At 33.4% G+C, this 25,338-nt stretch overlaps 2 protein-coding genes and 1 long non-coding RNA gene across 6 annotated transcripts; 2 read left to right on the forward strand and 1 right to left on the reverse strand.

Moving 5' to 3' along the window:
* Positions 1-239: 239 nt before the first annotated feature.
* On the forward strand, positions 240-7,664 carry LOC108329371 (polygalacturonate 4-alpha-galacturonosyltransferase). Its single transcript, XM_017563544.2, has 10 exons — positions 240-629; positions 985-1,019; positions 1,327-1,386; positions 1,492-1,614; positions 1,724-1,787; positions 1,864-1,910; positions 5,192-5,523; positions 5,628-5,985; positions 6,177-6,758; positions 7,068-7,664. Exons 1-10 carry the CDS (start codon positions 512-514, stop codon positions 7,341-7,343), a joined length of 1,995 nt encoding a protein of 664 aa, XP_017419033.1. The 5' UTR covers positions 240-511; the 3' UTR covers positions 7,344-7,664.
* A 4,476-nt stretch (positions 7,665-12,140) lies between these two features.
* Positions 12,141-22,106, reverse strand: LOC108329426 (calcium-dependent lipid-binding protein). Of its 3 annotated transcripts, none has more exons than XM_017563620.2 (12): positions 21,762-22,106; positions 21,495-21,640; positions 18,928-19,029; positions 18,672-18,722; positions 17,992-18,112; positions 16,046-16,167; positions 15,869-15,967; positions 15,382-15,462; positions 15,209-15,294; positions 14,713-14,938; positions 13,085-13,249; positions 12,141-12,963 (listed from the first exon to the last, which is right to left on the reverse strand). In XM_017563620.2, exons 2-12 carry the CDS (start codon positions 21,597-21,599, stop codon positions 12,391-12,393), a joined length of 1,731 nt encoding a protein of 576 aa, XP_017419109.1. In that variant the 5' UTR covers positions 21,600-21,640; positions 21,762-22,106; the 3' UTR covers positions 12,141-12,390. The 3 variants fall into 3 exon arrangements, with proteins under 3 accessions (XP_017419109.1, XP_017419108.1, XP_017419107.1); XM_017563619.2 differs by having other exon boundaries at positions 21,737-22,106; XM_017563618.2 differs by having other exon boundaries at positions 21,720-22,106.
* Positions 12,713-20,318, forward strand: LOC108329428 (uncharacterized). 2 transcript variants are annotated; one of them, XR_008247335.1, is made up of 4 exons: positions 12,713-12,853; positions 13,130-13,197; positions 16,586-16,689; positions 19,246-20,318. It is a non-coding gene; the product is annotated as an uncharacterized LOC108329428 (long non-coding RNA). The 2 variants fall into 2 exon arrangements; XR_001832231.2 differs by lacking the exon at positions 13,130-13,197 and having other exon boundaries at positions 12,717-12,853; positions 19,246-20,315.
* Positions 22,107-25,338: the final 3,232 nt, after the last annotated feature.

A 25,338-nucleotide genomic window follows, 5' to 3' on the forward strand; every position in this document is an offset into this window, starting at 1 on the left:
AAACTTAATCTATCAACTACATAAAAAAGTGATTTCTACCAGTAAAAAAAATCATCATGGAATAATTTGAATATAAAATATAAAAAAAAATTATATAAGATTGAAAATCACATCAACATTAGAGTTTTTTAATAAATCTTAGAAATATTTGTATTATATAGAAAGAGCAAATTACTATAATTGAAGATTGGTTTTTTATGAACCTTGAAAATAAAAAAATGAAGAAAAAAGAAGAGGGAGAAGGAGCCAGCAAGAAACAGCTGGGGAATGAAAGGAAAGTGGAAGTTGGAAATTGAGTGACCAAAGATTGCATCCAACCCACATTCTAAACCAAACCACACCATTTCATACTTTCACACTTTCACACTTTCACTTTACCACAACACATACACTTTTGTTTTTTTCTCTTTCTTTTTCCCTCATTGGAGTGAAGCATTGCTGCATGATCAATCAATAAACCCTCTTTCTTTTTTCTCTTTCCCTTTCACATTTTGATTGATTCAGATCCGCAATGGCACCCAACAACAACAGAACAAAGGGATCGCATTTTCCTCTGCTTGCCTTCCTCCTTCTGTGCCTCCTTGCGCCCCTTCTCTTCTTCCGTGCATCGCCCCTTCATACTTTTCACGGTCTCATTCCTTTTCCTTTACTTATTTCAATCAAATCTCACTTCTTTTCCAATTGGGCATTGCTTATTGCTTACATCTTATAATTGTCCCAGATCTCACATCCACTACTCTTCTAATGCTTTATGTTTTCTTGTAGATTATATATGCTTTATTTTTTTTCTTTCTCTCACTCTTTTTTCTCTCCAGGGAGTTTTGAATTTTCGGGCATTAAATGGGGTGTGGTATAATGTTCTTGACGTGAGAAGTGGGAAATGGGAGGAGAAAATAATCGTGATTAGTGTCTATGGGTTTTTGTTCAATGCATGTGGAATTGGTTTAAGTTAGTTTGATTAATTACTTCAAGTGCATTGTGCAGATCAAGGTGGTAATTCGGCTGTTACCAGCAGAAAGGTACGTTTTTGGGTTTATTGGTTATTTGATTAAGACTCTGTTTGGATGAACTTTTTGTAAGTACTTATGGGAGAAGAGAATATGAAGGTAAAAAATCGAACTTCTTGCATAAGCTAAAATCGACTTTGCATTTAAGTTTTATATTGACTTATGCATTTAAGTTTTATAGAAAGCTTTCTTCATTTAATTTACCCAAAAGATAAGGAGGCTTATGGAGAACCTTAACGCATTTTATTACCTTCTCATTTTCTTTTCCTACAAGTGGCTTACGGGACCTTCTTTTTTTTATTGGTGTTGGTTGTTGCAGGTTGCCAGATTCAGAGAGTGGCAGTCACTACAGGATCTTGAATCGCTTTTTTCCAAAGAGGCAAGCGAAAGCTTATATTTACTCCTGCTCTGTGTCTCGTGTGTAATGCTTTTTTGTTGAAGAGTTCATGCTCTTCCTGGGTTTCTAATAATTATTATGCATTAGGTTCTAGATGTTATTGTTTCCAACACAAATGATGTGGGCCCTTTGAGTCTTGAGAGTTTTAGAAAAAATTTGTCTGCTTCATGGAGAGTTGTTGGATCAAAGGCTTCTGATGCTACAAATCAGGTTTGGAAGACTGATTTATTTCTTCTAGAAGCTTTCACTTCCTGTTTTAAAGAAAAAAAGGGCATATTTCTTTCTCTCTATGATAGGCTATTTTTATTTTTGATTATAGGTTAACGAACCAGCAAACAATGTTGGACAAGAGAAGCACGATGGGAAGGAAGGAAGATTTTCAGGTGGTTTCGCACTGCTGCGTACTTTACTTATGTTCTCTTAGTTTACATTCTCATTGTATAGTTTTTAGGAATGCAGTTGGTCATGCTCAGTGGACTGACACTCCTGCACAGCTATCCAGAAGGGTGAGTATCCTTGATCGTTCTTGAGTATTTTTCTTGTTTTAACTTGTATACAGTTTTTCTAATAGGCATTTACTGATGCATGTTTGCACTGTGGGGTAATCTGCTACACCTTGTAAGAGGTTACAATTTCATGGAAACAGCCTCATTACTGATATAATAATACATAAGCCTTCCCAAATCCCAACGGCCCATGATGATGACTTATATGCTGGGATACCGTCTTTGTCACTCCAGCTGACATGAAGCTGTGCTGGTCTAGAATATGTTTGATCAAGCTTATTAAATTAGAGAGTTTACATACATTCATGCTTTTGTTTTTATCAGCAATAACACATAATAATAGGAGGCAATTGGGTTCTCTCAACCCATATACAAAAAAAAAAAAAATCAATACTACAACTCGACTCAAACATTTAACTCAAACTTGTAAGAGTTTACCTAATATAAAAAATAATATTGCAAAAGTCTATTAATGACATATGAATAGCATAACACTCTTAATACATTTCAACATTTCGACACCACAATAAAGAAAGTAGCAAATCACAATGAGAAAGTGTGATAGTACATTAGTGCTAAATGAAATTTCTCAAATTTAGAAACAATAAGATATTTCTGTATTAAATAATGAAGCCAGTGGACCTATAAATACATGGGTTTGCTGGTTATGTTAGGAAATATAGAGAGCAAATTCTAAGGAAACAAATCCTAGTAATTATGGGATTGATTTTAGATACATGATCTAATCCTAGCATTAATGGCATAATACCACTATAGCAGAATAAAATTATTTCTAGGATAACTCCTAAAATACACAATGGACAACACGGTTTTGACATTCCCTCTCAAGCTGGCAAGTGTTCTCCATTCCCATCTTGGATATAATTCTTTCAAATTTAATGTAGTTTAGCCCTTTGATGACTATGCTGCAAGTTGATTTTGAGCAGACACTGCCTAGCTTTTCCTTGATAAAATGTCTGACCACCACAATATGTTTAGTTTTGTCATGTTACACCGGGTTGTGGGTTATGTTAGTTGCAAAGTTATTATTATGATATAATCTCATAGATTTATCCCACTTTATCTCCAGATCTTCCAATATAATTCTCAACCCTAGAAATTGACATATTCCTTAGGCCATTACTCAAAATTCTGCTTCAACATTTGATTTAGCTACTACATTCCATGTTTTGCTCTTCCCATTGAACTGCTATATATCCCAATCATGATTTGCTCCTAATAACAATATTACTGAGTCTGTTTTCATCTTAGCAACCGGGATAAATGTCTCCAAGTAATCCACTCCATAGGTTTGAATGAATCCTTTCGCCACTAGACTTGTCTTATAATATTCAATGATCCCATTAGTCTGATGTTTCACGATATATAACCACTTACACCCCACTGTTTTTTTTCTCCAGTTGGTAAGGTGACAAGTTCTTAGCTCATGTTCCATTCCCATGGCTTGTTTCCATTTCCTATTAGAGAATGCTATAGATATACAGGATGAAGGTGTGGTTAGAGTTCAGGTTTGTTACAAAGGTTTTGTGTGTAGGAGAGAATTTTTCAATGGACAAAAAGTTCGATAGAGGGTAAAAGGGTTGTTAGGTCTGTCGGGTGCATGTTCTGGTTCCCTTTCTAAGGGCAATGGGAAGGGCTAGGTTTTGGTTCATTCGTGCTTTTAAATTTCCATATACAAACTCATTAGAATTATCAGAATGTATAGGACTAGAAATAGTTAACTTAGGTAATGATGGTAGGTTGGATTCTTGGACATGGACAAATTCTGACATGGCCTTTTCTCTTCTTGAGTAAACCACATTTTTTCCAAATTTTCCACCTTCATTAGGTGCAGGTTCAGGAGGTTTAGGTGCAGGTTCAAATATCATATTTGGAAGTTTGAGAGACTCATCTTCCTCTCTTATATTCTCCCCCTGAAGATGAGGTTTCTTACAGTAGCTCTCATGTCCATTGAAGGTGACATCTCTTGACACTATTGTTTGGATGGTGGGTGATAGCACTTATATCCCTTTTGCATGGTTGTGTATCCTAAGAAAACACATTTGATAGCCCTAGGATCCAGTTTTCCTTTCATTACTATGAACATCCATAAAGGATACACTCCCAAATATTCTAGGTTGGAGTTTTATTGTTGGGTCTATGTATGGGTATAACAAGATAGGACATCCATGGGACTCTTTGATCCTAAGATTTTAGAGGGTAATCTATTGATAAGATAAGTGGTAGTAAGAAGGGCTTGTCCACCAAATTGCTTAGGAACATGATATTGAAAAAATAAATCGCTAGTTTGTTCTAGTAAGTGCACATTTTTTCTTTGAGCAATCTCATTCTATTGATGTGTGTTAGCACATGAAGACTCAGATTATTTCCTCTTTTTGGCAAAAATAGTTCAATTGAAGATTAAAGTATTCCCTAGTGTTATCATACCCAATTCTCGTAATATTGAGTCCATATTGATTCTTATTCATTGTGACAACCGATGTTACTTGGGTACAATCATCTATAAAGGTTATAAACCATTTAGCACCAGAGATATCAGGGACATTAATGGGACCCCATACATCAATATGAACAAAACAAAATGGGGCAAGACTCTTTCTATTGCTAATGAGAATTTACACGCTTGTGTTTAGCAAACTCATGCACCTCTCAGTGGAGACTTTCCACCTTTAAATTCATAAATAAGGAAGGGAAAATTAGTTTGATTGAGTTAACTCGTTTTTCCTATCTAGGATAACTCATGAGTTTTAAGAGATACCTCTAGAGTTTGACTACCTTGTATTTGACACATTGGAAATTTATTAATTTGTCCATATCCTGCAAATAAGTTGTTGGAGGACCAAATCCAAGAAAAAATCTCACATTGAATAAGAATGACCGAGTTAAGTAACATATTAGTGACACAAGGTCATAGGTGCCATTGATGGAAGATCTTTGTGTTATTTAGGCTCCCCTCACAACCCAACAAAATGTTATCTCAAACTCAATTTTATTCATTTTTTGTAATCGAGTGCTTTAACCCAAGATAATCTAGTAATCTATGCCTGTAACATATGGTTGATAATTCCTCTAAATGTAAAGCCTTTTATTCCTAAATTAATTCTTTTAATACACATTCGACTTGAAGAGAACTGCACACCCATAACCCTAAAGTTTATATAAAATTCAATGTTGTTTGCACTGTTGGTGATACTCTACTTTGGAAACTCAACAATTATGGAAATAAACCCTGTTTTGTTCTTTGAATATATCTTTTACAGCAACTAATAGAGAAAAGGAAGGAAAAGCGTGCTGCTGAGTTGATAAGAGAGGATGAAGTAATTGTAAAGCTTGAAAATTCAGCTATTGAACACTCGAAATCTGTTGATTCAGCAGTTCTTGGTAAATACAACATTTGGAGGAAAGAAAATGAGAATGAAAATGTGGATTCTACTGTACGGTTGATGCGAGACCAAATCATTATGGCTAAGGTTTACTTGAGTATTGCAAAGATGAAGAACAGTCTTCAACTGTACCAAGAATTGGAATCTCAGCTTAAAGGCAGTCAGCGTGCTTTAGGTGAGGCAACTTCTGATGCTGAGCTAAAGCCGAGGTATGAAAGCTATGTGCAATTTTCTCAGTAGTGATTTCCAAATGCATCTGTGTTTTAGTTTTTGCATTAACCAACTTTACTAATCAAATGTTTAATATCTGTAGCGATCATGAAAATATAAAAACTATGGGCCATGTTCTTTCTAAGGCGAAAGAGCAATTGTATGACTGTAAGTTGGTTACTGGGAAATTGAGGGCAATGCTACAAACAGCTGATGAGCGAGTTAGGGGCTTGAGAAAACAAAGCACGTTCCTTAGCCAGTTGGCTGCCAAGACCATACCGAATGGAATTCATTGCTTATCTATGCGCCTTACCATAGACTACTTCCTCCTTCCTCTTGAACAGAGAAAATTCCCTAGAAGTGAGAATTTGGAGAATCCTACTCTCTATCATTATGCCCTATTCTCGGACAATGTCTTGGCTGCATCTGTTGTTGTCAACTCAACTATTGTGAATGCAAAGGTGACTTGTACTATCTTTTACCATACCAATGTTTGCACGCAAGTGTATAAAGTAATTTTTTACAGATAATGAAATAGTTTCTGCTTGCATTGTACAGCCCCCACATATTTTGCTTCTTCAGTGCATCCCTAAGTCAGTAACTAATATAATTAAACTTTTCGTTTGTCTTATCTTCATTTCTTCAACATCAGGATCCTTCAAAGCATGTGTTTCACCTTGTTACTGATAAGCTAAATTTTGGAGCCATGAACATGTGGTTTTTGCTGAATCCTCCTGGAAAAGCTACAATCAATGTTGAAAATGTCGATGAATTTAAGTGGTTGAACTCATCCTACTGCCCAGTCTTGAGGCAGCTTGAATCTGCAACAATGAAAGAGTATTATTTCAAGGCAGGCCATCCAACTACTACTGGCGCTTCGAATCTCAAGTACAGAAATCCAAAATATCTGTCAATGCTTAACCACCTGAGATTCTATCTTCCACAAGTTTATCCTAAATTGGATAAGATTCTTTTTCTTGATGATGACATTGTTGTCCAGAAAGACCTGACTGGATTATGGGCTGTAAATCTTAATGGAAATGTAAATGGTGCTGTTGAAACATGTGGGGAGAGTTTTCACCGATTTGACAAGTACCTTAACTTTTCAAATCCACATATTGCAAAAAATTTTGATCCAAATGCTTGTGGTTGGGCATACGGGATGAACATGTTTGATTTGAAGGTGTGGAAAAAGAAGGATATCACTGGCATATATCACAAGTGGCAGAATTTGGTGAGTACTTGAACATAAACTTGGCTTACATCGCGTGTCTATTACATAATAAAGATTACCAAGACATATATAACTTTTCTAAAGAGAAGACTTACCCTTTTGAGGATAAAGTGCAATTACAACTGTTGATTAAAAAATTGACGGTTGTAATGTTAACAACTTCCTTAGTTATATTTGTGTGAATGCATCTTGTTACAATATCAACCATTTACATTGCAACAACATAAGGTTTTAACTTGCACTTTATGTACTAAGTTAAATCACTTTGATTGATCTTTCACTAACCCTTTTCTTCCTGTTTGATTCCAGAACGAAGACAGGGTGCTGTGGAAGCTGGGGACATTGCCTCCAGGGCTGATGACATTCTATGGATTAACACATCCGCTAGATAAATCATGGCATGTGCTTGGTCTGGGTTACAATCCAAGTGTAGATCGTTCAGAGATAGATAATGCGGCAGTGGTACACTACAACGGTAATATGAAGCCATGGTTAGAGATAGCCATGACAAAATATCGGTCTTACTGGACCAAATATGTAAAATTTAGTCATCCCTATCTTCAGAATTGTAGGCTACATGAATGACCTGACAATTAGGTCCTGAAGTCCAGAGAAACGCACTTTTTCTCTGATCAATACCCTTCCCCATCTTCTTTCTATCTTAGCAATTCCAGAGTGATAGGGTCAGTGCTTATTCTGTGGTTACCCCTACATCATCTCTTTCCTAAGTCACTGTTTTTTGCTTTCAATTAATTTTATTTGTTTACACTACCCTCACTGATTTGAAACAAGGTACATAAGTACTATACCTTATTTACTGCTATAAAATCCCTTCATTGTATACAATACTCTGATACTGAGACTGGACTAGAAATAGAATAACAATTTTTATGTATTCTTTCAAAAGTAGCTTTCTTCTGTTTCGAGAACCTTTTTTACGATTGCATTTTCTTTTAGTACACGAATCATCAGAAATTGATATAATGACAAGCATTGTTCTCACAATATGTGATTAGAGTATGATTTTAATTATCTTAGTCGTGATAAAATGAGCAATTTTTAAGTCATAATCAACTTGGGAAGTATATTAAGCAAATATAATTAGGCAATGAAACGAAATTCAACAGATGAACATCAATTAATCAAACTTCTTGACTAGAGGCTTTACTCTTCAACTGATTGTTTGTAAACATTTATGAATACTACATAGTACGTTAAGAAGGCAACATGGAATGTTTGACTTTCGAGCCTTGGTTTGAATCTCTCAAAATGAGTATTCAAACGTCGAAAGAAAGCTTAATCCAATGTAGTTTACTATGAAAAAACAAACGTAAAAGAGGTAAAGTAAAATTAGTGGTCTGATGATCTTTTGTACGAAAACAAGGATTCTTTTTATGCAGAGAATGAAAAAAATCGAAGCAGTAAAGGAACAACAGACAAAACACCTAAATAGGAAGGGCAACCACTTTGAGTTTGTCTTAAATAAACAAAAAATGAGTATGAGAAAGGTTTGATTAGAGCATCATCTCCCCACACTTGAATTGAGATATGTTAAACATACAGACACTTGGATAGAACTTTTTCACAAACAAAGAAGAGTTCAATTTCATGTACTTACTTCAGACATGAAGAATAAGATTATGAGATAAGACCATTGTAATTTGACTATCAATTTATCATAGCAGATAGTAAGGGGGGATCATGTTATATGCCAAGTTTTTTAAGGGTTTGAATCCTTAGAATTTTATCAGTCGTTTAAGCAAGATTCTTATACTCCTTTTTACGTACTAAATATTGCCAAAGCAACTTGTTTTCTTAGACTACCATAAAATGATATTTGATCTAAAAACGTATGGTAGCACCAAAGATGGACTTGTGATCATTAGTATTTGCGGTCCAATCTACGCCAAAAGCTTGTAAGGAAAAAAGAGAGACAAAGATCATAAAAGTAAGAAGACCCTGAACATAGGTCAAATACATAAAAAGAGAAAATTCAACTGTATAACAAAATTCTTTGAATTTTTTTTTGCAAAGTTGTGTTTGATGGAGTGATGATAGACACGTGTTTTTAATGTGATAGACAATTTGTTAAAAATGTTTCAAAGAACTTAGCTTTTAAAGAAAGGAAAAACACATTTTCTTTGTTAGAAATTTAGTAATATGCAATTTAAATAAGGAGAAGAAGAACTTATGTTATATATTTTTACACTAGCTTGTAGATGAATCTACACTATTTTTAGTTCTTAACAATCCATCAAATTTTACTTGACAAACTAACGCGGTGAAATTACTAATAAATATTGTTTAAATCACAACTATTCTAATTAAAAACAATTGAATTATTATTTAGACATTAAGTCAATTTTGACTAAAAACTCAAGTATTATTTAAAAACAATTACTTTTGGTTGACAACTTATAGTTTTATTTGGAACACAACTACAACCTTTTGTAGCTAATATTTGAGTACTCTTTGGAACACAACCACTATTGTTAAAGGATTTACAAAAAAAAAAGGATAATCTAAAAGATCATTAGGTCTAGACAGAGAATAACATTTTTCGACGAACACAAAGTTAAAACATACTTCTGAATTGCATATGAATATGCAAAATGTTTTTAGGGCACAACAATACGGTCCATGCAACATTAAATTATTATCTCTTCTTCAAGTAACATCTTGATAGCTAGCATAACTTATCATGCTTAGGTCAGAGAGCTTTCACTCAAAATTAGAGTAAATCGTAGAACCATACATGATAAAATAGTATTTCCACAATTGACATAAGATGTGTTAGAATGTGTGTGTTAGCGTGAAACAATTTTAGCGTGTCTTTTTAAAGATATTTAATGTTGATAAAAGTTTTATGAGATTTTCTTGGTAGACGTGAATATGAATAATATTTTTCACAACACAAAATAAGTTCATAAATAATTTCGTGATAGACAAAGTTACTTTAACTGTATGCATATCATTTGATTAAGGTTTTACTTACTATATGAAGCAAGAGAACACAGTGTGTACCAGATAAAGCATCTCATGATTTGTTTGAAAATTATTGTCTTAGAGGTCAAAAGTATTCATGTTTGTACTTTGTTGTTTAACAACACTTAATCAAAATCAATATAGGTATGTTAAACTTTATTCTAACAAGGGCCATTTAAATGAGTTTCTTTAAGACGTAGAATAATCCTTTTGATAGTAGTTTAGTGATATTTAAGTACCGAAATAGTAAATGAAAACACTTTTGTTCTCAACTTTATTGATTTTTGGAAGAATTATAATATCATATTGAAGAACACCTATAATAGGTCTATAGGAAGTTACATCAAGAAGAAAACTTTTGTTAATTTTTTTTATTAGAGGTCATATGGGAAGAAATACACTTAACTTCAAATATATTAGATCCATGTAAAAGATCACAAATACATTTATTTTGGGTTTAAAAAGGGAATCATCCTTGAAAGTTCTAACTTCTCCTCACAAGAAAATCAAGTTGGCTCAACTACTTAAAGGAGAAAATAAAATTAAGTTAATTGACAATCCTTTGAAAACGTGTGGAAGAATTATCTATTATTCTTATGTTGTTAAGATAAACTAACAAATAGTGTTACTTTAACATTGAGAAAAGAAGTGGATGATCACACTTGTTGAGATTAAAACCATATTGAATAAAAATACTTTTGTAGTTTTCCAAACCTATAACGAAGGTTCTCTTTTCAAGTCATAAATAACCTTGTTGAGCTTGCATGCTAAAGAAAGACCAAGGTATAAAAAACTAAGACTTGTTACATGCAAGAAATTTAATCAAAAACACCTTTTAAAAAAAATTATTAACATCTAAATGAAAAAGAGGCCAAGTTTTTGATGAAACCTTTAGCTACAAGACAAGTATACTTGCTTGAGAGCCATCTAAATTTTTCCTGACTCTAAAAACCCAGATACAACCAACCAACAATTTGTCATGTAGGGAGGGGAAATTAGAGTGTCCAAGTATTATTATGGACTAAGGCATATTTGGGTTCAGAATAAGCCAAAGAAGAAGCCTGTTTTTTTTGCACTAAACTAGAGTTTGGTCTATTTGCATAGAATGAGTATTGATTGGAAGAGTAATAACCTTCAAAATCTGTATTAGAAGCAAATTGGGTGGTAGAAGTGTCAATACTATTATGGGAAGAAAGAAAACAATGGGAGCCTAGAAAAAAGGAAGAAGTAGGCTGGTGTTAATTCAATAATGTCCTCCATAGAAAATAACTCTTTATAATAAAAAAATCTCTATTTATTAAAAAAATATATTCTGAACATGGGACCCACCCATTTTGATGTCGTATTTCAATAAATTCAACAGTAAATGTTAACTGTCCACCTGTCTGATAAGACAACGGACTGCAAACAATCAAACATACTACCAAAAATAGAAGTGTACACTAAAATTCAAAGGGAAAATGATACTTCAACAATCACTTTTGACAACATTTTGACACGGGACAAGTGTTAAAATGTTAGTGGTCCACATGGAAAATTGAATTGAAAATTTTAAATGACGTGGAAAGGGAGTGCAGAAGGGGTTTCAAGTTTGACGGTTCAAATTTCACTTTTCAGATTTTCAATTTGGGACATTCGTAGAGAGAGAAGAGAAGTTTGAGAGAGAGAGTCGAACCTAGAGAGAGAGTTCGAGAGAGAGAGCTCCGACGGAGTGCCCGCCGGAGTGCCGCCAAACAACGTTGAACGCCGTCGTCTTTCTTCCACCCCTCCAGTCAGTTCCGATTCATGGCCGTCGCAGCTCGCCGACGAAACAAAGACGACATCGTCTTCCCTTCGACCCAACCAACTAAGGGCGCGTTCTGAATCTCGATTCTTCCCACCCAGCCAACTTAGGGAACAATTACTTAAGATTTTATTAAAAAATTTGTGCCAAAAAAACCACAATTTGTAAGACTCATAGTGCAGGAATAGAACTAGTACCAAAGGCAAAATAAGTGGATACTTGGGTTGAAGTTTTTGCACAGCGACGGCCCTGAATCGGAACTGGCTGGAGAGGTGGAAGAAAGACGACAACGTTCAACGTTGTCCGACGACACTCCGGCGGGCACTCTGTCGGAGCTCTCTCTCTCGAACTCTCTCTCTAAGTTTGACTCTCTCTCTCAAGCTTCTCTTCTCTCTCTACGAATATCCCAAATTAAAAATCTAAAAAGTGAAATTTGAACCGCCAAACTTGAAACCCCTTCTGCACTCCCTTTCCAAGTCATTTAAAATTTTCAATTCAATTTTCCATGTGAACCACTAGCATTCCATGTGGACCACTAGCATTTTGACATCTGTCCCGTATTAAAATGTTGTCAAAAGTGGTTTTTGAAGTATCATTTCCCAATTAAAAGTTAACAACAATTTGTGTAACATGGTTTTCTTTTCTTTTTCTTTTTTCCCGTTTTGAAACTTTGTTTTCAGGAATTTTTACAATGTTAGTTTATTACAGGGCCATGTCAAACATAGTTACAGAAAAAAAAAAAGGATGCTACAACTAAAATTGAAGTGTCATCTCTACAAGTGTTCAATCTCTATTTCAATTAACAACATCCTCAGAATTTGAAAAAGAAGAAAGAAAAAGTTGAAGGTAAAAGGGCTGTTGCAGTTACTGATTGAGAGGTTTTGCACCACCACCAGCCTCCTCCACATTGATAGGAGTAGATGAACCACTCCTTTTGGATCCCCCTTGTCCGGTGATCGTCCTTCCCATGAACTTCCCTGCTTTGCTGAGTCCACTGCCAACAGCACCGAGTCCACTGCCAACAGCCCCGAATCCAGCACCAAGGCCGCCGCCAACAAGCCCAGCTCCAGAAGAAACTCCACTACTCACAAGTCCAGCACCAGAAGCAACACCACTCCCCACAAGTCCAGCACCAGAAGTAACACCACTCCCCACAAGTCCAGCACCAGAAGTAACACCACTCCCCACAAATCCAGCTCCAGAAACAACACCACTCCGAACAAGTCCAGCACCAGAAACAACACCAGAACCCACCATTCCGACACCGGAACCCACCATTCCAACACCGGAACCAACCACCGATGCTGCTCCATCTAGGGCATCCATTGTACTTCCTATAACTCCCTCCTCTTTAAGTTTCTTCCTTTCTTCTAGTATCTTTTTCTCTGCCTCTAGTGCAACCAATTGTTCTTTCTTGTCAAATTCGTGATAAAAGATCTGGAATTTCAATGAGATTGTGACTTTTAATTTAATCCAGAGAACATTTATACAGCTATATCAAGGATAGTTACAGAAATGATGCACTAATGGAAACAAATCAATGCATGTCTAATTATACCTTTAATGTCAAGGTTCCTCGATCCTTTTTGTCTTTCACTTTCAGTGTATCAAGTGATGGCAGCAGTCTCAACTCAAACTCCTTTTCAGTTTCTTCTTTCAGGTCAATAAGTGGTAATTTTGCTATTCCCAATCGCTTATCTTGCCCAATGTCTTCATCAAAAACCTAAATTCAGAGCCATCAATTATGGCAACAAAAGAATTTAATCAGGATTATGCAGTTAGGAAGAGAACAATCTTTCAAACCAAAAAATTATCAGGAGTAGCTAGTCAAAACAGATTATGGTTTGGATAAATTTATCCATAAGCACTTACAGGGAAATGAACAAGGTAAAATGGAATAGATTACTCCCAGAAGTTAATATTAGTCCATACACATGTTAATTTGTAAAGTTTCTTTCAATTAGTTTCTTTCAAGTAAATATAGCCATTATACATATACACAAACATGTAAATTGCCGCCAGCTTTGGAGTCAAATTTTAGTTAATGGAAAAATGTCACACTGTCAGTGATATTTCACAAATCAAGAGTTCAGGATGGCCCAATTAGATCTAAGTTCTCTTGAATAGTTCACTTTGAGATATTATATAGTACCTCTAACTATTGGGCTATACTCCATCTAATGAACTCCTTACAATTGGACATCTACAGGTCTTACTCTCACATGGCCAAACTCCAAGACTTTAAGCTTACGTTAAATCAATTCTACAAAACTGGTTTTTGAAGGAAGGATTACCAAAGCTTTATAAGCTTTATTTAATTCATATCTATAGTTGAGTCTCTAATAATATCAGAGAATTTTGGCCTAGGTCTAACTCAAACCCAAAAAATTGATTTATAAGATTAGAATAACCCAAATTAAGTTATATTTAAGTCACATTTCTAGTCAATGTGTGCTAAATACAACCCATGAGACTGCAATTAGGGATGACTGTATGCAATTAACGCAACTTTCCAAAAACAAACCATTATGAATGCAATTCTACCAAGTTTTTCTTTCATGGCTTTGTCCTCCTACTTTCTCTTGACATTTATTCATGATCTTATTTTTTTCTTGTAACCCCATTTCCTCATTGCGACATTCTTAGCTTTACAAGACTTGTTGGCACTGGATTGCCGAACTTTCAGTAGCGTTAAGCATAATAAGTAACAATTTTCCTAAGATTAAGTAGGTTCATTAAAGTGTATCTGAACTATTATAACTAGTTCTAGGAGAGTTAGTAAAGGGACTTTATGGAGAGAAGTAAAATAGAATGATATTTGGAAAGTGAGGTTCTCTCTATTAACCTGCAATTGTATTGTGTACTGTTATATTCTTTCTATTCCTTGACTCCATCCTTACTACTTTTGTTGGAACTGGAATTAGGGAAGCAACAAAATTCAAGATTGTCTCTTTCTAATTCTAATATCAGTTCTATCAGCACCTTTTAATAAAAAATATCCACCATTTCATTGACCTCACGAGAACCCTATGACATATCTTCCTCAGTCTCTTCACTTTGTTTATGAAATGAAATTTTTAATATACCAATCATGTGATGGGTAGCTTGCAAGTATCTCAACCAAGGATTAAATAAATAACAGTTATGACAGAATGGGTTACAAGAAAAGGATTAGTTGTGCTAAACCTCAACAATGAGTGACTGGGTCTCCTTGTCCTCTGCAATCAACTCAAATTCCTCGTTCCAAACAGGATTCAAGTTGTTATCAATGACCTTTGTTTTAACCTTAAACAGCGGCCGAATATGCAACACTACATAAGGATCGGACTTCCCAATCATTTCCATATTCTTCAGATCATTAGCCTTCACTACCTTCACTTTAAGCGTTCCCTGGGGTTTAAGCTCCAGTTCACTGCAAAGAAAAAAAGGTGCTTAAGTAGAATAAAATATTTGAGCATTACCATTTTTAATTTGCATGTTCCTAAATACCAATTTGTTTTTCTTTTCAAGGCGGTGGAGGAAACAGAAAATGAAACTGAAGGTCTTTGCTTGAGGAATATTTCTATAGAATTTAACCAATTTGAAAAACTGTTTACCAGATACACAATTAAACAACATGCTCCAACCTTCACGCAGATAGGAATATAATAAACAAAAAAAAAATCCATAAGATTCACATTACCTAGTATCAACAGGTATACCCCCAAGAGGAACAACAATCCTATGAGGCCATTGGAGCATGTCAGTAACAATTGAGTTCACAGTATCCTATTGGAAATTGGAGAAGTGTATCATAAGTACTGAATTCAAAATCAGTAAAAGGTGGACGGCGCAAGTTCGTAAAATAGAACTCACATCAATCATGTCTGAAATTCCAGGAAGTGCTGTCAAACTTCCACCAACAGCCTTCAAAGTGTAATCAATTCTAGGCTTTGGCTGATAAAATGTTATCGAAAAAGTCAGTAATTTCATAACTGTAAATGATATTGGCATCCCAGTTATCATGTAGTAGCCTATGCTGATACAAGTAGTCCAAGAATTCAATTAGATCATTGAAAAAGGCTGTCAAAATCAAACTCTTAAAAGTATGAATAACTGTATTAGTCCACTCAATCACAACCTACAGCTGATGGTGATGGTTTTACCATCATCACACTGAGATAAAATTGTTAAGACAATTGAAGCTGATAGTTAATGTGATCAAAATATATGATTTCTACGAAGGGATTCATTATCCGGCTTTTTCAGATTTTGGTTTAACCAACTCTCCAATCGAGTGCATCCTCACCTCCCCCTCCCACTCTCCAAATTCTCTTTTTCATTTTTGCACCTAAAAAGTTACCTCAGCAAGTAGGGCAACAACAACAGCAGAAATGCACGGAATCTCATCAGCAAGTTGGAATATAACACGGATAACGGTGAAAACCTGGAGATCCTTCAACTGAAGCAAAAACAATGCTCAAAATTTTGAAATTTTGTCATAATAAAGTGAAATTCAACAAACACTGCTAAGTCTAACCTGAATAGGGATTGATGCAACAAGTGCAGCTTCAACAGCCAAAACGATATTGGGATCACCACCCCAACGAAAATCAATGTCCATAATTATTTGACCTTTTTTAAGAGTCTGAACACGAATACCTGCATGGATAAAGAAAATATGCATACATTAATTCTAAAAAAGAAATCAGCAGAAAAATGGAGAGGGAGGAACAATAAGGGTGATAAAAATCTGTGTTTCATGCATTTTTTTATGGTCTTTATTGACATGCACTCATTTTCATATATTTATAGATTTTAGCGAACAATATTATTCTTTCAAGCCTTGAGTTGCACAAGACAGAGCTAAAATATTTTTATTTGTCGTATTTCATTTAAATTTGATATTCAATACTTGTTAAATCTTGAATCTCATACTAATGGCTTTCCCCCTGATTTTGAAAAGTTACGATTGATTGGATTGTATTGCTTTGCTTTAAGATACAAATTGCCACACAGATTAAACGATATTTTTTACATGCTATAACAAGTTTCCTATGGCCCTATGTCCCTGGCACAGATTCAGACATGATTAGTGCTTAACAGTCACTTGCTAGAGCTTGAAGATAAGTCAAATGAAGGCAAATAAAAGTTGATGGTCCAGTGTCTTCCGACAAGACTCAGGTTCCTTCATATTCTAAATTTATGATGGGATTTTCTTTTTACTCATGGAAGTTTGGTTATGATTGTGCGTGCGCTGTGATTTTTAGTTTGTGTGATGTCTTTTGCTGGATTCCTCTATAAAACTTGATAAAAAAAAATGCTGAAATGATATATTCAATTGATATTTTGCTAAAACAGAAAAGAACATGTTAAACTCGTGGAACTTTCGTAATCTTAGACTGGTAGATTGAAGTTGTAAACTCGTTACACTTTTACTAATATAAAAAATACGATTAAAAAATCTATTAATGACATATGTATAACAGAATACTCTTAATACAAAAATAAATCAATATTTCCAAATCATATTAAAGAAAAGTAGCAAATCACAATACAAAAGTGTGATAGTACATTAGTGCTAAATAAGATTAAAAAATGACTAAGTCATATATAAATTCATAAAAACACTAGTTCATAATGTGAAATCAATTCAAAGTATTTAGTTTCTTCAAATAATTAGAGTCTAATAAAACATCGTCATTGTTAGGAAAAAGTTAGGCAAAAATTACATTTCTTATCAAAATCATTAACTCACTTCTTAATTCCGGAGTTTATATAAGTTTGCCATGAATTTAAGGAGTTTACTCAAAAAAGAGTTTGATAATGAGGCTAACTCGTTTTTTCTTTCTAGGATTGTAAACTTGAGAGTTGGACAACCTTGAAACAAAAAAATGAAGACTTTACTTCAGGAATTTTCTAGGAAAGAGAAAAACAGTAAGTCAATGTGGCTCAAAAATGCACCAAAACTGTCTAATCACTGAGAATATTGATTATAGAATTTACTCCAAAACAACCATGAGAAGATCTCTAAAGTAAAGCTACAAGCCCAAGAAACATAATTCCACAACATGGCAAGACCGAAGGAATGCACTGAAAAATAAAGAAAATCCTCTCCAACCAATTGAGACACATAAGAATTGGACTCATAAAAATTTCACAATGATATTGTCGGATACAAGATTTTGCATCCTTAAAATGTCAAAAGTGCAAAAGAGATTGTGAACCTCCCCGCCCCTATCTCAAGGCATAGAACAAAAGTTCATCAAATAGCATAATCTGGGGAAAATAATAAAGCAAAAAATTAAATAAAAAATTTGGATGGCCAGCTTTTGAGAAAGTTGTAAAAAGTTACACATGAAGCAGCCTAAAAGAAATATTAGCAAAATAGAATGACAAATAACCTCATTGTCTTGTACATTATTTAAGTGCTGTAATAAACTTAGCACAGAAAAAACAACGAGGAATTAAAGTAGACAGAATAACCTTCAACTTTTGGAGCAACATTTCCGAGGGAGAGCTTGCTGAACTTCAATGAAGTAATTCCAGGAGGTCTGTACTCTTCCAATAGCGGCTCAACAGATTCTCTTATCACCAATGTTGCTGCCTAAAAGTAAACATAATCCAGATAAAGATAAAGTCAGTAATTTAAGCAATGCAGGAATACCCATCAAAAACAAAGATCTGCAAGAAAACCAAAAAAGAAAGGGTCTCCTTGAGCCTAAGGAAAGCAGGATGCATGTTGTAGCCAAACAATTTCACTTGATAAATCCTAGTAATTTGAAGATGTAGATACAGAACTAACTAAATACCAAAGGACATCCAGTCTTTCATGGTTTTGAATTTTTGAGTTCTATATTGTGTGAGTTTTCATTGAAGAATTCTGAATTTAGACTCCCTATAATAATCAATCAGATCCAATATACTCTCTTTTCCTCATTCAAACTGAACTACAGGGTGTTAGAACTTGAAAGCAATAGTGTCATTCAATAATAAATAAACAACCTAAACAAAATTGCAATAAAACATTAATACTACAAACACCACACAAAAACAAGGGCAACATCAAGATATGACCTAGAAAATATAGTTAAAAAACAACAAACACCACACAAACTGCTGTAGATTATCATACAAATATATAACATGCTAGCAAGTTTACTCACATCTGAAACAAATGGCCAAAGTTTGGACAGCTGCTTGTTTAGCCATTTCACCTGAAAATGCCCAGGCAAGGAAGGTCATAAACGGAGCACAGGCATAGTATACCAATTGGGAAACAAGATATATTTCTATATTTTTACTTTGCAGCTACTTTTGATGTTTTTCCAATAATATATAACGTATTAACTGGAATAATAGGACAGCATGTGAAATCATTTCATTATAAAGCTATGCAACCACTATAAACATGAATCTCACCTGCTCATACACAGGAAAAGATATCCAATCAGGAAAATTATCACCACAAATTTTCTTTAAATCGTCTCTGTTGAGCGACCCAAGGAGTTTAATATCAACTGCCTGTAGAGAAAAATGAAGAATGTTGGGATAAGGAAATTACACACAAACACAGATTAAAACATATTTTATTGTTACATAAAAAAGTGTTCATTAAAAAGGGAACCTCAAGTCTTGTTAGTGTCATAGCATTCATCATTAACATGAATCCTTCTAATTTATGCCTTACTTTTTATTTTCCAGTTTATACCCTTATTTCCTTGTCTTCTGCCAATGCAGTGGTTTAATCAATATAGAAATCCAGGATCCAGACTTCATGCTAAGGTCTACAGGCACACCATGCAGACGTATGTCCTGAGTTTTTGGCCAAGGTTTACTATTTTAACTTTTCCCATCACACCCCATTCATAACATCAGGTAAGAGATAGCAGTGATGCATCACACAAAGGTACATTTATGCACTTATATACGTGGACTTCATAAAACAACGGATCTTGACAATTACAGAGCAAGATACTCTTATTCCAAAATTAGTACTCTCCAATAATGGAAGTCCTAAATATTTTTAGCATTCCTCAATACAGAATTCATAATGGCAAAGAAAACATGATGTCACATACAAAACAAATGAAATGATAAGACACGTATTATCTAGACTACGGTGTCTTTTAAATGGTTTCAGAAAACTCCAAGTTAAGCAACATATATTAAATGGCCATCATTAGTCCCACCCAGAATTTTTTTCATATCCCTGAATCTTTCCCAATTAATAGTCCATAAGTTGCATTCACATTCAAAATGAATCCTAAAAGCAGCCATTGGCTAGATTAAGATATTTTGCATCAGTCCTAACTCACTTGACAAGTTAACATTTTAGGACTAAAAATCAACAGGAGCAAACACAAGTCTGTGTAAAGCAGAAGGTAAATCAAGGCTTTGGAATGCAAAGGCTAACACTGTCTTAGAGGGACACAATCTTGGAGTTGATCATTCAGATGACAGCAAAATTCCTAGGCATGCGGCTCAATAGTACCTCATTCTTAGTGAAAAGTAGATCAATTCTGAATACTTAATATAATATATATATATATATATATATATATATATATATATATATATAGAGAGAGAGAGAGAGAGAGAGTGAGACAAACCTACACACTATTAACTTTCTTTTCCATTTGAGCTTTCACAACAAATGTAAACATTGGTGAACTTACTTTTAGAATGGTAAAAATGTTTAGCTTGAATCTACTCTCACCTCTACCAATCTAGGTAGAAGAGTTGAACTATCCTCTGGGCTGATATTTGTAGTATTTTTCCAATTTCTAACTTACTCTGAAAAATCAGAGATTGCTGATACCTCCTAATAAAATCAAATTTTTTAACGAATAGCAACTATTAAAAATGACTAGTTGCAGATTGTAGGCATCAACAAATCTTTTTCTTGAGTCTTCATATGTGTTCATAGTTCTTTGAAGTAGGGTACTCATTATCGTAAAGTCAACTACTTTCTAATGGAATAACCTTTAGGGAAAATCAGTGAACTTTTTTACTTTAGAGTCTTTTCTGATGATCAATTAAACTCTACTGCATTTAGTTGGAGGAAAAAGCACCCCGTTTCCATGACAGTACCTTGACCTTAAATTAAATAGGATTGTGTTTATGCCTTCTCTCTACCATTTCTGACATATACAGATACGCAATAACGTTGCTGCATTCTATATTTTTAGGTTCCTTCTTCTCTCATCAACCCCTGAGTTATACTTCCCTCTTTTTCTTGAGCAGAATATCTCTTTCCTATCACAAAAAATGATAATCTAGATTACATGGTGAGGAATTTGAGCAAAATTAGTTTCTATGATATTTTATGTCTTGGTGCTACGACTTTTCATATTCCACCGAGATTATGAGCCAGATAGAGTTCCAACAAGGGCTCAATTCCTACAACAGTTACATTCTCTTCACTTAAGACTGGTTAATTTTACTTCTCTTCTACAAAACTTCCGGACAGAGATATTGCAAATTTATCAAAGGACATCATTTCTGTAAATTGACAAAGTATCTCTTCATCTCTTCTAGCCAAACCAATTGATTAACAAAAGCATTCTCTGTCTACTTCTGACTTTCTATACCATTCTTTATCACATTGGTTACACATCTTCAATACAAATGACCCTCTTTATCAAAAAACTACAGTAAAAAAACTTATATGCACTGATTGTGTAAACTCAATCAGAAATTGTCATTTGTAACAAAGTACCGAATTTTACGAAAACTACTTAAAATAAATCATACATTGATTTGTGATTAATTGACAATGTAGATCAATTTTACAATGCCAATGCATGACTTCATTATTTTCCAGAAGTTCTTTCAAATATTCAAAGGCTCGCTCATTAACCATCACATGATAATTCATCAACTTTTCTTCAACATTGCCCCAGTAAAACGAAATTCATAATTTCTTTTCCATAACATTGATCATCAAAGAAATGAAATTGATTCCTTAATCGTTACATAAAAAATACCTTTGAAATTCTCTTGGCGCTACGGTACGTCATCATGCGTTGCCACGCAGCCATCAATGCCACGCCGAATACCATCCCCAGAAAAATCCCAGAAAACCACCCCATTTTCCCTGATTCAAAGCAACGCTACCCTTTCACTACAAAACCTGAAAAACAAAACCAAAACAAACAAATCAAAACCAAAGATACCCAAATGAATAGACCATGCGAATTCAAGAAACAAACCTTAAAAAAAAACGCACCAATCAAGCCACAACCGGAACTTACAGTGCGATTTGAGAAAAGAATCACAAAACGTCAATCATGTGAAAATGAGTACCAATTGGGATGAGAATTGTAAAAGACACCAAAATTTGCAAGTGAAGGAAAACCCAAGTTTTATTTTTCAATTATGTAGTTATGGAAGAATCTCTATCTCTCTTTTGGGATGTTTCAAAAATTTAATCTTTTTTTGTTTTTAACGTAAAATTGAGGGATTGGTGAGTTCTTTGTCTCTTCCTCCACAAGATTGGAATTTGGAATGAAAATTGGAAAGTATTACAAAGCCTTCTTTCTTAGGGACTGACTATACTCATTCAGCGTTATTGAATCAATCTTCCACTTTTCTTCCTTCCTTCGTGCATTTATTGGTTTGTCTTTTGTCAGTTTTGGGCATTTTCTTCACTTTATTTTTTCTTTTCCTTTTGTAAGTTTCCTTTTCTTGAATACACGTGCAGCTTCCTCTATCTTCGCAGTGTCCCACAAAAATATACTCATATCATAATTTAGATTAAATTATTTAATTTAACTAATTATAAAAATTTTAAGCTTTTTCCATTGTAAGGATTGAAAACATAAAACAAGAAAGCTAGCATCTGTATAACTAACTGAATTCTCTTCACAATAAATTTTCTTTTAATCTATATATTAAAAATTTATTTTTAATACTATTTAATTATTTTAATTTAAATAGTAAAAACTAAAAAAAATATTTTTAATATTTTATTTTGAACACCTAACTAAAATAGAGAAATATTTTGCAGATAAACCTCTTTGACACCATCATTATTGTACAATTATTGTGCGATTATTCAAAGTCAAAACTTTCCAAACTCAACAAAAAGAAAACAATCAACTTACTCACCATCTCCGAGAGCTTATGCACATATTGTTTTATTATTTTATATTAGATTTCAAGTCATTTTCATCTAAGATTTTGGGCTGTGCTACGATTGGTGAAAGAAAAAATGATGAAGGAAGATGAAGTGACAAGAAAACTATTTCATTATTTGATTTATTAAAATTATAAAGAGGAAAAATAGTGAAAAACTATTGATTATCATCAAATTCCTTACATAAATTTATTTTTCATTTCATCTCTAAATAGATATTTGTAAAGTATAAAATAATTATTATATTTTTAAAAATACATTTAGATAGTGTGAATTTATCTTTTAAGATTCACCTTCTATTTATTTATGTAATCTTAAGATTGTTTTATATTAAATATGAAATCTCGTATTTCACATATATTATATACGTAGAGTCAAGAAATCAATATGATGAAATAATATAATACATATGTCATTTTATTATAAAAGGAATTAAACAACAAAAATTGAAAATAAATAAAAATTTTAAATACTAATAGACAAAAAAAATTAATAGAAACAAATTAAAAATAGTGAAATTCATAACATACTTAAAACTTAGTCTTTATATACTACTTTTAATTTTACTTAGGTACATAGATTTTTTTTTCTTTCTAAACATATATATATAATAAAAAACTAATTTAAGGAAAACTTTTTGTCATACATATAGAGTTAATTTGTTGGTATAATGAAAATTTTTAATATTCGATGTAATATCTTATTGCATAATATTATTTAAATAAAATATTTTATTATTAATATTTAGAAGACAGATAATTTAATATATATAGTATATTAGTCTTATAAGATAGGATTCTAGTAATATCACTCAAATTCATTTTTAAGCTATTATATTATGATTATATCATAAAATTATACATATCATTCAACTGTCTACGTAACTGACTTTTCAATCATAAAATGCATTTTCATCTCCTCAATCACTGAAGTGATCATTGGAAAAGAAGAACACAACACATAATAGACAAACAAACAAGAGAAGATAAGTTAATTTATAAAAAGAGTATCATATATAGAACATATAATTCATGTTATAAGATTTTATCAATCATTCATCAACACATACAAATTTTAATAAGTTAAAGATCAATGAAGTCCAACCTTTGGATACAGTATTTGAATTTTGTGCTCTATACCTACTCACAAGTCTAATTAAATTTAAAACATATAGGTTAATATATTAATATCATAATGAATTGATATAAAATAATGTAACACTTACGTCGGTAACAATGATTTCAAATCAGGTTTCATCTTCTTGTGAAGGGAACAAAACCATACATGCCTAAATGCGTTTTGGCCAACATGTCCAAATAGCTCAAAACTTTTCTGCATGTGGGCCACTAAGTGTACCTAATTGAGGATCAATCTCCACCACCAACCTCTCTAAGGTAATTCAGCGGGATGTGACATCAGGAAACCGAGTCACAGATCTACCATGTCCACTCTTTCCTGATCCGGAGCTCGTCATACCTGAAAACACAGTGTTAGTAAATAATATATGAACAAAACAAATTATTTCTATAAAGTTAGAACATACAAAATAAAGAAATTGTAAAAGTTGAAAATCTAATAAAAGGCACCTATTAAGGAATTGTTTTCTCCTAAATTGTATAAGTCCTCATTCTACCATATAGATGAATAGATGATCATGCATGTTGTCCAAGTCTTGACATATTTGATTTAAACAGCGAACATAAGGACAAAAATATGTCTTATTCACAGGGTTTGCGTGTTCTTGAATATATTGTAAGAACTCAAAAAATCCCTTTTCATACTCTTGACTATTACGACGTTCATTCATCCAGCTTCAATCCATAGTATTTATAAAAGGTATATAAGAAATCAAATGCCAAAAATCATATCAAAAAATTTCTATCACTTATAAGAAATATACAAATATCAATGACACATACAAGAAACAACACTCAAAGTATAATAAGGAAAATAAAAATCACGAATCGAGTAATGTATCACTTCATTTCAATGTGTATCAAAACAAAAAAAACTAACCTTGATAGAAGGGAGTTATTAGCAACAATGGAGAGTTGAGAACTTCCAAACACTATTGTTCGTTGTGGTGGACGTTCAATGGAACACAAAAATACGAAATGAATCTATAAACACAAAAAAAATCATAGCCTCCACATGCGAAAACACATACATTTATGGTAAAAAAACCCAAAACTAACATTTGTTCTTCCTTGCACTCGTGAATGAAGCAGATGGTTCACTTGGGATTGATGGAGTTTCAACTCTCGTAAAGGATAACAATTCTAAATGAAAAAATGATATGAAATGGTCAAAACTAAAGAAATATCCCAAAAAAGGCAAGAGAAACACTTTTGCAAGAGGTAAGTGACAAAATACTAACTTTTCTTCTTCCTCGCAATCGTCTTCGAAAATACAGGTTCAAGCAGAAATGAAAGTGCGAAGAAAAAGTATGTGCGTGTGTTATATTTTTACAAATTTTTACAGGATATATGACATCGGAAAGAAAGCAATTACGGCGTCTTATAGTCATTTAACGTCGAAATCTAGGATTATAGACATCTTATGGTAGTAAATTTTTCAACTGTCCGCCAAACATTTTAATGAATTCACAAAATTCAAAGAACATATAACATCCAAAAAGTGAAATTTCAACGTTAATTGATGTCGGAATTCTGTTTTTCAAACATCTAATTGCT

This window comes from Vigna angularis, chromosome 2 (genome assembly GCF_016808095.1).
Source record: "Vigna angularis cultivar LongXiaoDou No.4 chromosome 2, ASM1680809v1, whole genome shotgun sequence".
Taxonomy (NCBI): domain Eukaryota; kingdom Viridiplantae; phylum Streptophyta; class Magnoliopsida; order Fabales; family Fabaceae; genus Vigna; species Vigna angularis.